This window comes from Protopterus annectens, chromosome 12.part0 (genome assembly GCF_019279795.1).
Source record: "Protopterus annectens isolate FY-2018-M chromosome 12.part0, PAN1.0, whole genome shotgun sequence".
In the NCBI taxonomy this organism is placed as follows: Eukaryota; Metazoa; Chordata; order Ceratodontiformes; family Protopteridae; genus Protopterus; species Protopterus annectens.
This window is the reverse complement of record NC_056746.1, coordinates 823,491,390-823,505,592: the sequence shown is the minus strand read 5'-3', so window position 1 is coordinate 823,505,592 and position 14,203 is coordinate 823,491,390. Positions and strand designations below refer to the sequence as shown.

The following is a 14,203-nucleotide window of genomic DNA, read 5'->3' as shown; positions in this document are numbered from 1 at the left end:
TCCACCCCTAATGTTTATTTAATAAGATCTGCCCAAGTGGTGGTGAGAAAGAGGTTATGTGATTTTAGTAATGATTGAAGTAGATCACTTCTCTCCACCCCTAATGTTTATTTAATAAGATCTGCCCAAGTGGTGGTGAGAAAGAGCATAGCCTGATTTAGAGCTTCTTTCTTTTTTTAACAGGGCAATAACTCTTCACTACCGCATCCGAATGCCATCAAACCCACATCATCATGAAATAGTAAAGTTTGATGCAATGGTCAAACGTGGTGACATAATACCAGAAGAGGATGTTTTGAGGTATATTTCTTATCATCCTTTTCTCATCTAATTCTTTACTTTTATTTTGTGTTTATCCTACCGTGTGTCTCACTAGTTAAAGCACAGACTGTATAATTTGGCATAATTCCTTCTTACGTTTTAGTTAATTTTAACAAGCTTAGATATGAAACTGCTCCACTTTAAACTGTTATAACTTAAATTTTGTGTAGAACTTCTTATTTCTCCCAGCATTTAGAGCAAGTATTTCTAACAATATTTGTTGAAAGATCTTGGGTATGGAGGAGAGATGCGGATGAGAGTAACGATGAGGAAAATTGGGGGTGAAGACACTAGTTTGAGAGTGAAGTTAACCGTTATTGATAGAGTGAGGCTAATATCTGCTGAGAGGGACAGAGAGGGGGAAATTAAGTGATTTAATGCTAGCTGTCCTTTCTCTGAGACAGGTTTCAGATGTATGCCATACCTGAGTATCCTGTAATTGAGACTGAAGGATGATCCATAGTTACATGCATGTTAATTATCTTTTGACCTGAAGAAGAGGGATGGAACACATACCTGGTGGTTACATGCATTGGATCATCTTGTGAAGCTAACATCCTTGCATACTGTCTATGCTTTCTAGTTAGGGCATTTGTTTTCTTCTCTATTTTTTTGTTGTTTTTAATTGAGTAAGCCTATTTACCCAGTTGAAAGACAGACCCAGGGATTCAATAAAGGGATTTCTCTGTGCCAGAATAGTGCAGCAGCTTCTGCATGGAATATGGCCGCCGAGCGATTCAGAAAATAAGGCTGGGGGCATGCACGAGTCTGCTAGCAATATTCTGGCATGGACACCATTGAATAATGCTAATTACATCATTTGCTGGTGAAAAACATGCACATGAGGTGAATTAGCGATTCAGTAAGCAGGCAGGCATCCATGCCAGAACAGTGTCCTTTGCAGAAATGTATTCAGTTACTGACCATGTACATTTCTGCAAAAACAAAAACGAGGGCATGACAACTCAAAGTAAAGCATGTATTATAATCATTAGGCATGCCAATGACCAAAAATATGGTCATTGGCATGAAAAAGAGTTGCAAAATTATAAAAATCAAATTTTTTTCACCGATTTCACCCGTTTAAGCATACGAGATAGTGCCGAAAATAAACAAAAATGTGAAAAGACAATTTTAAGTGAAATCTGCATTTTGCCATTATAGTGGGTAGCATGCAGAATCAAAACAATAACAGGTAACACTGGCTGCTAAGGGGAAAGGCTCTGGTGTAGTGGTGTAACAAGGGACTAAGGCAGTGGGGTACGCAAATGAGCAAAATGTATGGAATCACAAAATGGGAGACCATTGTCTGGATGCACCTAACTGTGTAGGAACTGTAAAGCAGTGGTGTAAGCATGAGAAGCAGCTGACATGAAAGGGGTATGTGTCATACTTGGTGTAAGCACATTGGAGCTCCACAGCTTCCATTTAAGCTTAGCTAAGCACAGCTAAGCAAGGGGGTGTGTCTGAGGCTGTATTTACTTATTCCTTGAAATGAAGAGCATATTTGCATCCAGGGGAGGGCCATTTCTGCTTAAAAGTGTTTACTTTAGCTAAACAAGTTTGTGCGGAGTGCACCAGGTCTTAAACAAAACAAAACAAAAAAAAACAGAAATAGCAGAACTGTTTACATTTGGGCAGCGGGTTTGCGTGACTCGCCACAGGGCTTAAAAGGGGCAGAAACAGGAAGGGAAAAACATGGGAAATAGCAGAATAAAAGCAATCAAGTACTAATAATATAGATGGCAGGTGGAATGTATCCTAGTCAGCCAATCATACAGGCTGCATCTGCAGCACAACAGTATAAACTGTGCAAACACCTTTCAGTCTGTTTTTTCTCACAATCTCTGCACCACTGGTGTACACTCACGGAGGAATTTTAACTGACAAATGTTAGGGGCTGCTGTCACTTTTATACATCAGTATGTGCTAGAGGCTGAGGGTGGTGAGGAGTATAATACTGACAACCACCCCAGACTGAGGAGGAGGAGAAGAGTGTTCAGACCCAGGGTAACCTACCAGGGGCTACATGATCTGGAGATAGTAGAGAGCAACAGGGTGGACAGAGACATACTTCAGCAACTCACTGAGCTGTGCCAGCCTCACCTCAGACCCAGAGCCAACACTGGGGAACCTATCCCAGTGGATACCAAGGTATGTGTAGCCTTAAGAATACTAGCTACTGGTACTTTCCAAAGACCTACTGGTGACATCATGGGGGTCTCACAGGCATCTGCACCCAGGGTGCTCCACCAGTTCCTGGATTCCATGCTACGACATGCCGGTGAGCACATTTACTTCCCCAGCACCCATTAGGAGAGGACTAGCAATATGCTCGTCTTCCACCATGAAGCAGAATACCCGGAAGTATTGGGTGCCATAGACTGCATGCACATCCACATCAAACACCAACCAGTGAACAGGGTAGGTTCTACCTAAATGGCAAGGGCTTTCACTCCATCAGCTGCCAGGCTGTGTGCAGTGCCCAGGGCATAATTAATATGTGTGCTGGCAGCCCTGGAAGCTATCATGACTCCCACATCTGGCATTCCTCACTGCTGTACCAGGGATTTGCCAGGGGGGACATCCTGTATGGCCATCTGGTGGGGGATGTTGGCTATGCACTGGAGCCTTGGATGATGACACCCATCAGAAATGCACACACACCCACCTAAGAATACCATAATGAGGAACACGCACAAACCAGGATCATTATAGAGCATGTGTTTGTGATACTCAAGTCACAGTTCCGCTTCCTTGACATATCTGGTGGAGCACTGCAGTACTCTCCAGCCACATGTGCATACATGTTCATAGTATTTACCATGCTACACAATATGATCCTGTGGAAACAGCTGTAGCAAGAACAGCATAGGGAAGGGCCACACAGCCCCACACCATTGCCAAGGTCCCCACAGGCACAGAGGGACTCGGAGAAGGAATCCCCTGAGCCAGTTCCTGTAGGCAGATGGAGGCATGCCCAGAATGCCCTGGCCTTGGCAAAGAGGCAATGCATAGCACTTACACTGACACTGTAGGGGCCCAAGGACTGACACCTCTCTCCAACTGACATACACAGTAAAATGGATTCCACATACATCACACTACCTGTACCTACCATGTGTAGGCAGTGTACTGGTGCATCCGACATAGGCAGCCCTCAAGCACAGTCCTCACAACTGCTGAAGGCACAAGGTAAGTCAATCTCCTTAACAATAAATGAATGGATTAGTTTGTTCTGGAAGTATATCTGTGGTATTGCTGCATGCATGCAAGGGAATGGGGTGGCCTACTGGGATAGCAGCAGACAACTGACAGCTATGTGGGACACCAGGAAAGGGTCCCTATTAGATGACTCAATGATTAAAATGTCAAGTACGACATGCTCGACAGCTTTTAAGTGGACGTTCATCTCAGCAAAACTCCAGAATGTCAAAACAAGGAGTTTCAGAAAGTTATAGTTGGCCGTCATGAAGCCAACAGCTGAAGTCAGAACATTCACCTTGTCTAGCCATTCTTATAGTCCTCCATTGTGGTGCGGTCTTGATATTCACCCTGTGTAATGTTATCGCAGTCCTTCACTGTGGTGCGATCTTGGAGTTGGTATATTTAAGTAGGGGGGTGTGGGAGGCACAGGCCCCCGCCACTTCGGGGGGGGGGGAGACAAAGCCCCTCACTTTATTTTGTCTGTTGATTTGTTTTTGTTTTTTATTTTGTGGGGAGTTTGTAATGCTGGACAGCATATTTATTTATTTATTTATTTTATTTTTATTTTACATTTGTTGACTGGGATAGTCCGACTGAATGCATGTCCATTTTCAGTGGAGGCCCGGGGAGAAAAGCTCCAAGGGTAAGCAGATACAGCATTACATAATACCAGCATTACATATTACAAACAGACTATTTACAGTGATTACATAAGTAAGCAAGTTAAACAAGTTCCACAGGTTACAGTTAATCCTGAGCACAAGTCAGGATTAAATTAAATTACTCAGTAAACTGGTTAACAGATTTTTACACATTCTAGAGAGAGTTAGCCAGGCTTGATACATTGACATAGCCAGTTAAGTGACAAATGTTGTTTGAGTCTAGTTTTAAATTGACCCAAGGTGGAAAGTAGGGTAATATCAGCTGGAAGAGAGTTCCTGGATCTACTTACAGAGTTTGCAAAGAGAGAATCACCGGCTGTGTTATTAATTTTGCTAGTTTGAATTAGTAGTTTGTTAGAGGATCGAAGCGGTCTAGGATTGTTATAGGTGGTGATAATATTTTTAAGTGCAGGAATATTGTCCGGATTATAGAGGATTTTATAGGCCATAATCAGTTGGTTATACTGGATTAGGCTGGGTAGTTCAAGCCAACCAAGCTGATTTAGATTGATGCAATGATGTGTCCTAAAAGGCAGCCCAGTGGCAAACCTGGCAATGTGGTTGTAGCAAATTGAGAGTTTGTTAAGGACAGTCTTGTTCAAATTCAAGAGTAGAGGGGCTGCATACAGAAGGGTTGAAAGAAGGTGAGAGCGAGCTATGGCAATTTTAGCTGGAGGTGTTAGGAAGGTTTTTATTCTGTAAAGTGACCCTAGTTTTTTATTGATGGTTTTGATAGTTTGGTTAACGTGAAGGTCAAATTTTAGATTATTGTCTTTGATGACACCTAATAGTTTTGTAGATGGGTCAGGGGAGATTATTGCGCCATCATTTGATTTTATAGTAAAGGTGAAAGCGGTAGACCTACGTGTTGGTGAAAATAACAGCATTTTAGTTTTTTTGGGATTTAGGATCAGACGATGTTCAGAAAGCCAGTTTTCTATTGTATTAAAGGTGGTCTGGGTAGCTGACCATAACTCTACTGGAGATGTGGCTGAGCAAATCAGAGTAGAGTCATCAGCATATTGGATACAGCTGACTTTTGGGGTGACAGTATAAAGGTCGTTAATGAAGATGGCGAACAGCAAGGGCCCTAGTATAGAGCCTTGTGGTACTCCGAGGGTGTTAGGTAGAAGGTTAGAGAGTTTGTTCTGCCAGAGGACAGCCTGCTGTTGACCATTCAGGTAGGATTGAAACCATTGGAGGGCTCCAGTATCTAGACAGAATGTTTGCAGAGTGTGGATTAAAAGTTGGTGATCAACCATATCGAATGCCTTGGGGCTGAGGATATATAATTATTGTTGCGATTATGGTTTATGGTGTTAGTAGAGGCTAGGAGGGCTGAAGCAGTGCTATGATGAGGACGGAAGCCATGCTGAGTGTCTACCATAAGGGGATTTTGGATTAGGTGGTGCATGAGTTGTCTATGAATACATTTTTCCATAATCTGTGCAAGTGGAGAGAGTATAGCTATTGGCGTATAATAAGCACATATTTTAACTGTTAGCCATTTGCTTCGTGATGGCTGGCCAACTATAACTTTTCTAAACTCCTTGTTTCGACATTCTGGGGTTTCGCTTAGATGAATGTTCTCTTAAAAGCTGTCAACCATGTCATACGTGACATTTTAAGCATTTGTTTATCTAATATAGACCCCAGGAAATGTTTGCCCAATACTTGCTTCCCCACACTATGCAGTAGTTCCCAAGGTGAAAAATCCCACTGCAGTATATGTGTGTGGGGGGGGGGGGACTAACTGGGGGGGGGTCATAGATCACAGGTATGGATGTCAGTGTGGGGGTCCCATACTCACCCCCAGCCTCACCCAGCAAGTCAGCTGTAGAAACCATAAAGAAATGTCTGGCAAAGTCCCACAAATGGCGACAATGATGAAACACACCTCTACAGACTTACACAGTGATAGTACAGCAGGTCTTGCAGTTGGAGTAAGGCACTGAAGGGTAAGAAGTCTGAAACTCAAATGTATGCCATTAGAATCTGACCTGTGGTCTTTAGTGATATGCATCTAGTCTCCAAGACAGGGCACAGTACCATGCTAAATGGAACCAAAATGTAAAGCAAATATCAGCACAGTCTGTGCAAATGTGTACAGTTGACAGGTGTCCCTCCCACCCATATTCCCATAGAAATGCAGTAACATGTATGTTTGCAGGGAAATAGCAGCAGAGCACACATTGCCAGGGTTGTCCCAATCAACTTGATAACTTGTTGCATGTCCACAATATGCAGGAGCCAGTGAGCTATGCATATGTGTGGTTCATACTGTCAGGATGTGGCCAGCACTTACTCCCAGCTGTTGTGCCACAGTGACCTAGGTACAGTGCTGTCTTTGACAGGGCCATGTTCCAAGAACTGCAGTGTCAACTATTCTGCATATCAGCTAGACCTACAGGAAGAGTTGTACACACTGTCCAGATGTCATATCTGTTAATGCAGGAAAGTTGTACAGGTCATGGACAGGGGGCCACACATATGGACAGTACACAGCTTGGAGTAATCTACACAGTGCCTATCATACCTCTCAAGTGTACAGACCTATTGCAGAATGTCCAGAGGTTTGCATCATAATTGTGGTCTGTATAACATGAAATAGTGGTTGTCTGGCAATTCATTGGCAAATCACGTAAGACTAAGTTCAGAAAATAATGACAGATTGTAGTGTCAGACTTCATATCCTATAGAAACACACATGCTGATGCAAAACCTGTTATTGAATCACCTTTCCAGGTTTATAAGGCCAATACTTAAAAATGGTCCCTATATTTAGAACTCTGTCCCCCAATTACTTATGGCTTTGTCCAGATGTCTGGCTCTCAGAAGTTGAGAGGTATGGTGCCTAGTAGGACAGCAGGTACCTGAAGGTCAGTGTACTACCAGTGTATAAATGGCTGCCACCTTTCTGTGTCAGCACTGACAAAATGTCACTGGCCAACAGCCATACCCCTGGAATGGGTTGTCACAGAAGGAGCACAAGTATGCCTTGTATATATGTTCTGCTTGTCCTAACATTGCATTTGTCTGCCAACTATTTGCAAAACAAGAAAGCATCATGGTTGTCACAGAATGAGCACAAGTATGCCTTGTATATATGTTCTGCTTGTACTAACATTGCATTTGTCTGCCAACTATTTGCAAAACAAGAAAGCATCATGTCAAAACAGCAATGGCAGACAGTGGGGAAGCAGATGTCAAACCCATAAGAGCAAACAAGCAATTACCAAACCGGACTCTCAACTGTCTGTGTTTGGCAGAACATTATTAACACCCTGTCTCCATGTGTGGGCCTTTGTCTGACTGTCATATTTGGGCCTGTCCAGATGTCAGTCTGTGACGGTGTGACAGCTAGGCCCACATGTAGTCTCATAATAACATATAGCAACACAAACCATCTAAGGACCACAGCAAATGGTGTGGTGCAATGATGGACAACCTGCTAAAGAGGTACACTCAGAGGTATGAAGTCCACAACCCTGTGTGCGATGTAACAGCATGTACCCCGTCCACATCAGAATTACAAATACATAACAGCAACCACTGTAGCCAAAGCCTGTGACTGGACTGCAGAAGAACAAAGAGGTACACATAAGGGGAAGGGGAACCACTGGCCAGACAATTGGAGATTGTGCACACCAGAACAGACTGTGCAATAATGGGTCTACTTTGAAAGACCGACACGCCAGTTCGCCGACACAGAAATCACCGAGACCAGATAACCGAAAACACACAAAACCGACAATGCAAAACACCGAACACCATTACACCGACACACCGAACGTAAACAACACATCACACTACATATCATAGCCACTAACCCTAACCCAAACCCTAACCCTAAGGTCCGACACTATCGCACACTCACCCTAACTGCACCCTAACCCTAACTCACTTAACCCACCCCTAACCCCAAGGTCCGACACTATCGCACACTTCACCTACCTGCACCCTAACCCTAACTCACTTAACCCACCCCTAACCCCAAGGTCCGACACTATCGCACACTTCACCTACCTGCACCCTAACCCTAACTCACTTAACCCACCCAAAAACATAAAGCCCGTCACTATCGCACAGACACCTACCAAGACTCTAAACCTAACTCACTTAACCCGTCCCTAAACTACAGTCCCTCACTATCACACACTTACCTTACCCAAACCCTAACTCCGACACTAACACACACTCACCTTTCCCACAGCCTAACCCAAAATCCCACAATATCACACACTTACCTGACCGCTCCTAACTCCGTCACTGTCGCACACTTACCGAGTCGCGATCACACATTACCCTTGTCGGTCTTTCGGCATTCGGCGAATCACCCTTTCGATAAACTTACCTGTCGGTCGTTTGGTCTTCGTTTTCTGCGTGTCGGGGAATCGTCGTTTCGGTCTTTTAAAGTAGACCCGCAATAGCATATGTGCCGTGCAGTGTAAGGAGTCAGTAAACATCACCTGCACATATACAACACACACCCATGTAAGTGGAAGTCTGCAACAAAACAAAACCCAAACAGTGGACACCTCAGAGGCAAAATCAAATGAGAACTCTACAAATCTACACACCAAAGACCGTGTAGACTCCACACACCAGGGTCTTGCAAACACTTACCACAAACTCCAAACACCTACCCTACACAGATAGGCTAACAGCACTGTCCCTCTACCCCGTTCCATACAGACTCTGCTGAAGTGACCCCTGTCTGGCATATAAAGCAATCCGGACCCTGCCTAGATGGGACTGTTGCACATCTGTAACTCAAGGTCCACTCCATCAACTTGCAGGTGCAGCATCAACCTGGGCTCTGATATCAGTACGGCTTGATGGTGTGACAGATACATGCACCACACACTCCCCCATCTGTGGAATACACTCCCTGTCAACAGTAAGCCAAGTGCCTCAATACCCCTAGTGATGTGCTCCCTGTTTAAGTGCATGGGAAACACAAAATACAGTCTTGTGATCCCACCTGTATCCCTGTTGGACAGGGGCTCTGTGTGCTGACATGTTGTAACGTGGGATACACTCTCATCTGCTTGGGTTATAAGGGCTTCAGGGCCAGTATCCTACTAATGTCATAGCAACCTATCAACCTATACACAACTGTCAGTGGTTCACCACATAACTCTGTACTGTTCTGCCACTGACATACCTGGAAGTCACAGTGCTGTGTGGAATATACTACACATATAATGGACATTTCTGCACAGCAGAATGGACTCTGTACCCAAACCCATCCTCCCAACCTCTAACAGCAAAATATCTGGACAAGTCATAAATAAAAGTGGGACAAAGGCACAATGATAGGCACGTGTTGTAAATATTGCCCTTACGTACTGAGAAAGTTGGTAGAATAAGGGGTTTTGCATTAGCAAGAATTATCTGAAGGTTATGAAGTCTGAAACACTAATGTCTGTCATTATTTTGTAACGTCAGTCTTCAATTATATGCAACTAACTTGCCATAAAAACACAAGTTTATGTAAACTGGATGAAACTTCTAAAGAAACAGCTGGACAATCTGCCAGCTAGTTTCTGAGTTGCCCATACATTACTTGGATAGAAGGAAGTTTCTCTGTTCACCTGTGAGAGAAGGGCGCTTTGTGCAACCTATCTGTCCCTGGAAGAGTGGTTCCAGCCCAGACATTAGTAGTTTATTGGCCATTTTGAGCTAATTTCTCTCTCTTTCATTTCCCTACTATAAAAACTGCATTTGCACAGTTTTGCGCACCGGCAGTGCCGGTTAGCTTCGGTTAAATTATTCCCGGCTCCACTAAGTCTCTTCAGTTTTTCCCTTGAAACTAGTGTAACTCAACCTAAGCACTCAAAAAGCATCTTACAGCTCAGCACTTGCTCAGACCTAATAGCAAGCACTAATATACCATAACACTGATTGCCCAGCAGGGCAAGGCTCTTTATTCATCCCTCACCAACCAAGCGACTAAGCAGCTCATCCTACTATTCAGGCATGATCAAAGGGCAACTTCAGGTGCACTCTCCGGTCCAGCTGGTGAATCTGGGTATCCTGAGGCAATGTTACAACTGCCTCATGTACACAGACAACCCTCTCCTCCTACCACAAAACACTAACATATGCGAGAGATGCAATTATACAGCCAAATTGGAAACTAAGCTGTCTCCTGGAACAGACAGTCAAGAGGAGAAGGTTAACACTTGCACCACACTTCCAACCACACACAGACCTACTAAAACAGCACTGGCAAAAAATACACATAAATACATAAAATCATACTCGGAGGCTTTAAATAAAAACCTGCAAAAGCATCAGAGACCTCTAAAGCAGACACCAAAACAACCTGCACTTCCCATCACAAACCAGACAACACATAAAACAAAAAAATCAGTGTGCCACACAATCACAGCCCTTAAGGTGAAATAACATACCTAACACACTAGTAATAGGTGACTCCATAGTCAGGCACACTGACGTCCCACTCACTAGGCTGGACAAGCAGAAGGTTACTGTTAGCTGCCTGCCAGAAGCCAGAATCCACCACATAACACAAGCACTCAGATCACTCCGAACAAGTACAAATATGACTCTGTCATTGTTCATGTTGGTGTGAATGACCTGAGATGTACCTCCCTGGACTACTTGAAAAGAGACATGGAAGAGCTCTCTGATCATGCAGCCCAGGCTGGCATGACCCTGACCCTGAGTAGCATCTTGCTCTCACCAAGAATGACACCTCTGTATAAAAAAAAATGATCAATGTCAACAATTGGCTAAGCTTCTGGTGTCATTCAAAGGGGATCCAATGTCTGTCAGCCTGGGACGACATGCTCGACAAGCCGCATTGCTTTGCAAGAGATGGCTTGCACCTGTCACCCCTAGGCTTTCGAATACTGGACAAGGCTCTCGCTGCCCCCATAGTGCCTTTATTAGGCAAGGCTCAAAAGTCAAACCCACCTCCATAAACAGCACAATTAACAAAAAACTGAGGGTTATACTACTCAATGCCAGGAGTTTAAATCTCAAAATGCACGCGCTTGAAGCACTCCTCAGTATGGAGAACGTTGACATCTGTGCAGTAACTGAAACCTGGTTCAAGGCTCCAGAGAGCACCCCAGCACTACCGGGCTACAACTCATGCCACACATTTTGGTCACAGAACACGGACCGAAACACAAAAGGAGGAGGTGTATCCATATTCATCAAGGATACCTACACCTCCAGGTTAGTGGCGCAGCATGATACCTCTGAGATCATCCATGTGCAACTAACATCGGGCAAATCTGCAATGCAAATTGTGGCTAGCTACAGATCACCCTCCATGACCCAGGACCACCACTCCACCTTTCTGGAGACACAAGAAAACATGAAGGTCCTACCGAACATCCTGTTATTGGGTGATTTCAATTACCCTACCATTCACTGGGAAAACTACTCAAGTACAAATTCCCAGGCCCAGTGCTTCCTAGAATTCATCGACTCAAATGCCCTGGATCAGCTGGTAAACACCCCTACCAGAGGTGAAAACATATTGGATCTGGTCATCACCAACATGGGTGACAGGTGTTCCACACCAGTGGTCAATCTGTCACTGATTAGATCAGAGCATAAACTAATCACTCTGGATGTCCACAACCCACCTCCGCCCCCAACTAAGGAAACCACAATAAAAAACTTTTCTAAAGCAAACTTCATCTTACTTAAGATAGAGGGTCATAGGTTCATAGGTAGGTACTAGCCTATCGGCCCAAGGGCCTACATAAGCCTAGCCAGTAAGGTTCCCTAGCTTATGCCACCCATGTAAGTTATTTTCCTGTGCTACTGTCAAGCAGAGACACAGAAGTGATCCCCAGGGTGTATTTCCTATTTCCCATCCACTCATCAAGATTTTTCTTGAAGAGTGCTAATGAAGAACTTTGCTTGACATAGATGGGTAGCCTGTTCCAGAGTATGGGAAGTCTCTGGGACAGGAAACTATCCCTCCAGCATGTCCTGTTTATTGTGGTGACAAGGTTTAGGTCCCTAGAGTGTGTAGCTCAGAGGGATTAGGACTTCTTTAGGTGTAGCATGTCCAACAGCTCTGGGTTTGACATAGCTTTATATGTTAGGCAGAGATCAACTCAGAGTAGGCGATATGCTATGGAGTAAAGCTGGAGTTTTTTGAGGCGGTCAGGGTAGGGCATTTGTTTGAGGCCAGTAATCCTTTGTGAGGTACTTCTGTGGCCGTTCCAGCTACTGCAGATGTCTTGTGAGATACATTCCAAAAGGGGCATTGTACTCTGTAATGGGTCTAATGAGTGTCGAGTAGAGGGAACAATGACCTCTTTTTTCCTGGATGAGAACCCTTTTATGATGAGGTGTGCCATGTAGAAGGACATCTCGACTACTGTGGCAATGTGACTATCAAAGGAGAGACTACTCTCCACCTGGGTCCCAAGGTCTCTTATCACACATTTGGTGTTAAGTAGATTGCTGCCTATGTGGTAGTTCATGGGTACAGAGTTTTACCAAAGGGGATGACACTGCACTTTTTGGCATTGAGCTTGAGGCAATGGCTCTGACACCAGGCATCTGTCTCAGCAAGACCCTTCTGTAGGATGTCCACATCATTTGGGGACTTGACTATGGCTCCTTGTTTGCAGTCATCTGCGAACTCCATTAGGCTGAGGCCTTCTGTGTTAGCCTGTACTTCTGTGAAGTAGATACCAAACAGGAGAGGTCCCAGGATGGTCAGATTTGGAGTCTGCAACTTTTACAGTGTGGGTTCTGTCAGTGAGCCAGTTGACAACCCATCTTGTGATGTAGGGATTTATACCTAGTTTAGTGAGTTTAGCTATAATTCCAGAATGGAGAATGGTGTCTAAAGCCTTTGTGAGGTCAAGATAGGCTGTGTAAACCACCTTACCCTCATCTATGGCTTTGGTGATTGCCTGGTAAGTTTCACAGTCCCCACACTAAAGGATAACGCTGCCCAAGATGCAGAAACCTTTACAAATTCACTCTATGAGCACTTACAAGGATGCATGGATCGTGCCATGCCTAGCAAAGACAAGACTCACTCCTCTAAGAGAAGGAAACCAGTTTGGTGGACCCCTGCAATAAACAGGCTATACAATAGAAGGAGGAGACTAGTTCAGAAAAAAAAGTAAATCCCAAGAAGGAAAGACATCCTTGATCATATCAGTAAGAAACTAAGGTCCCTCATGAAATCATCCAAGGCTAACTTCGAAAGAAAAATAGTCAAGGATTCAAAAGATAACCACAAAGCCTTTTTTAGCTATGTTAAGAATCTAAGTGGCAACTCACAGATATGCACTGAACGAGTGCAAAATAGCACAAAATATACTGAACCTACTGATATTGCCAACATCCTGGCAGATAGATTCAGTGCAAACTTCACCTCCCCACCTCCAAAATGGCCCACAACAATGCTGGAAAAGTGTAGTGTCCCAAAAATCACAGACGCCCAGGTGAAAACAGCCCTTTCAAAAGCCAAACACACAGCGTCAGTGGGACCAGATGGTGTCCCAGGCTGCGTCTTGCACGAACTACAGAACAAACTAACCCCCTACCTAAACCCGCTGCTTAACCTCAGCATCTCCACAGGCTACATGCCCATAGAATGGCACACAGCAATGGTTATTCCTCTCCACAAAGGAGGGGCCACAACTGATCCTGGTAACTATCACCCCATAAGCCTGACTAGCCTGGTCTGCAAGGCTATGGAGTGTATCATCATGGAACTCATTAACAAGGATATTGGGAACCTCCAAACACTTGACCCGACCCAGTTCAGCTTTGTTAAGGGCAGATCATGCCTACTAAACCTGGTTGACTTCTTCAAGACAGTCACCAAGGCCATAGATGAGGGATAGGTGGTTCACACAGCCTACCTTGACCTCTCCAAGGCTTTTGACACCATTCCCCACTCTGGTATTACAGAAAAACTCACCAGCCTAAACATGAACCCCTATGTCACGAGATGGGTTGCCAACTGGCTTACAGGCAGAACTCACATGGTAAGA

The 14,203-nt window shown here is 44.3% G+C and overlaps 1 protein-coding gene across 1 annotated transcript in view; it reads left to right on the top strand.

Annotated features, from left to right (window-relative positions):
- Nucleotides 1-14,203, top strand: part of HELZ2 (helicase with zinc finger 2) — a 1,911,095-nt gene that overhangs the window by 1,292,077 nt on the left and 604,815 nt on the right. Inside the window, exon 13 of the mRNA XM_044089861.1 lies at nt 184-300. Coding sequence (XP_043945796.1) covers nt 184-300 — 117 coding nt within the window. The remainder of the gene's footprint in view (nt 1-183; nt 301-14,203) is intronic.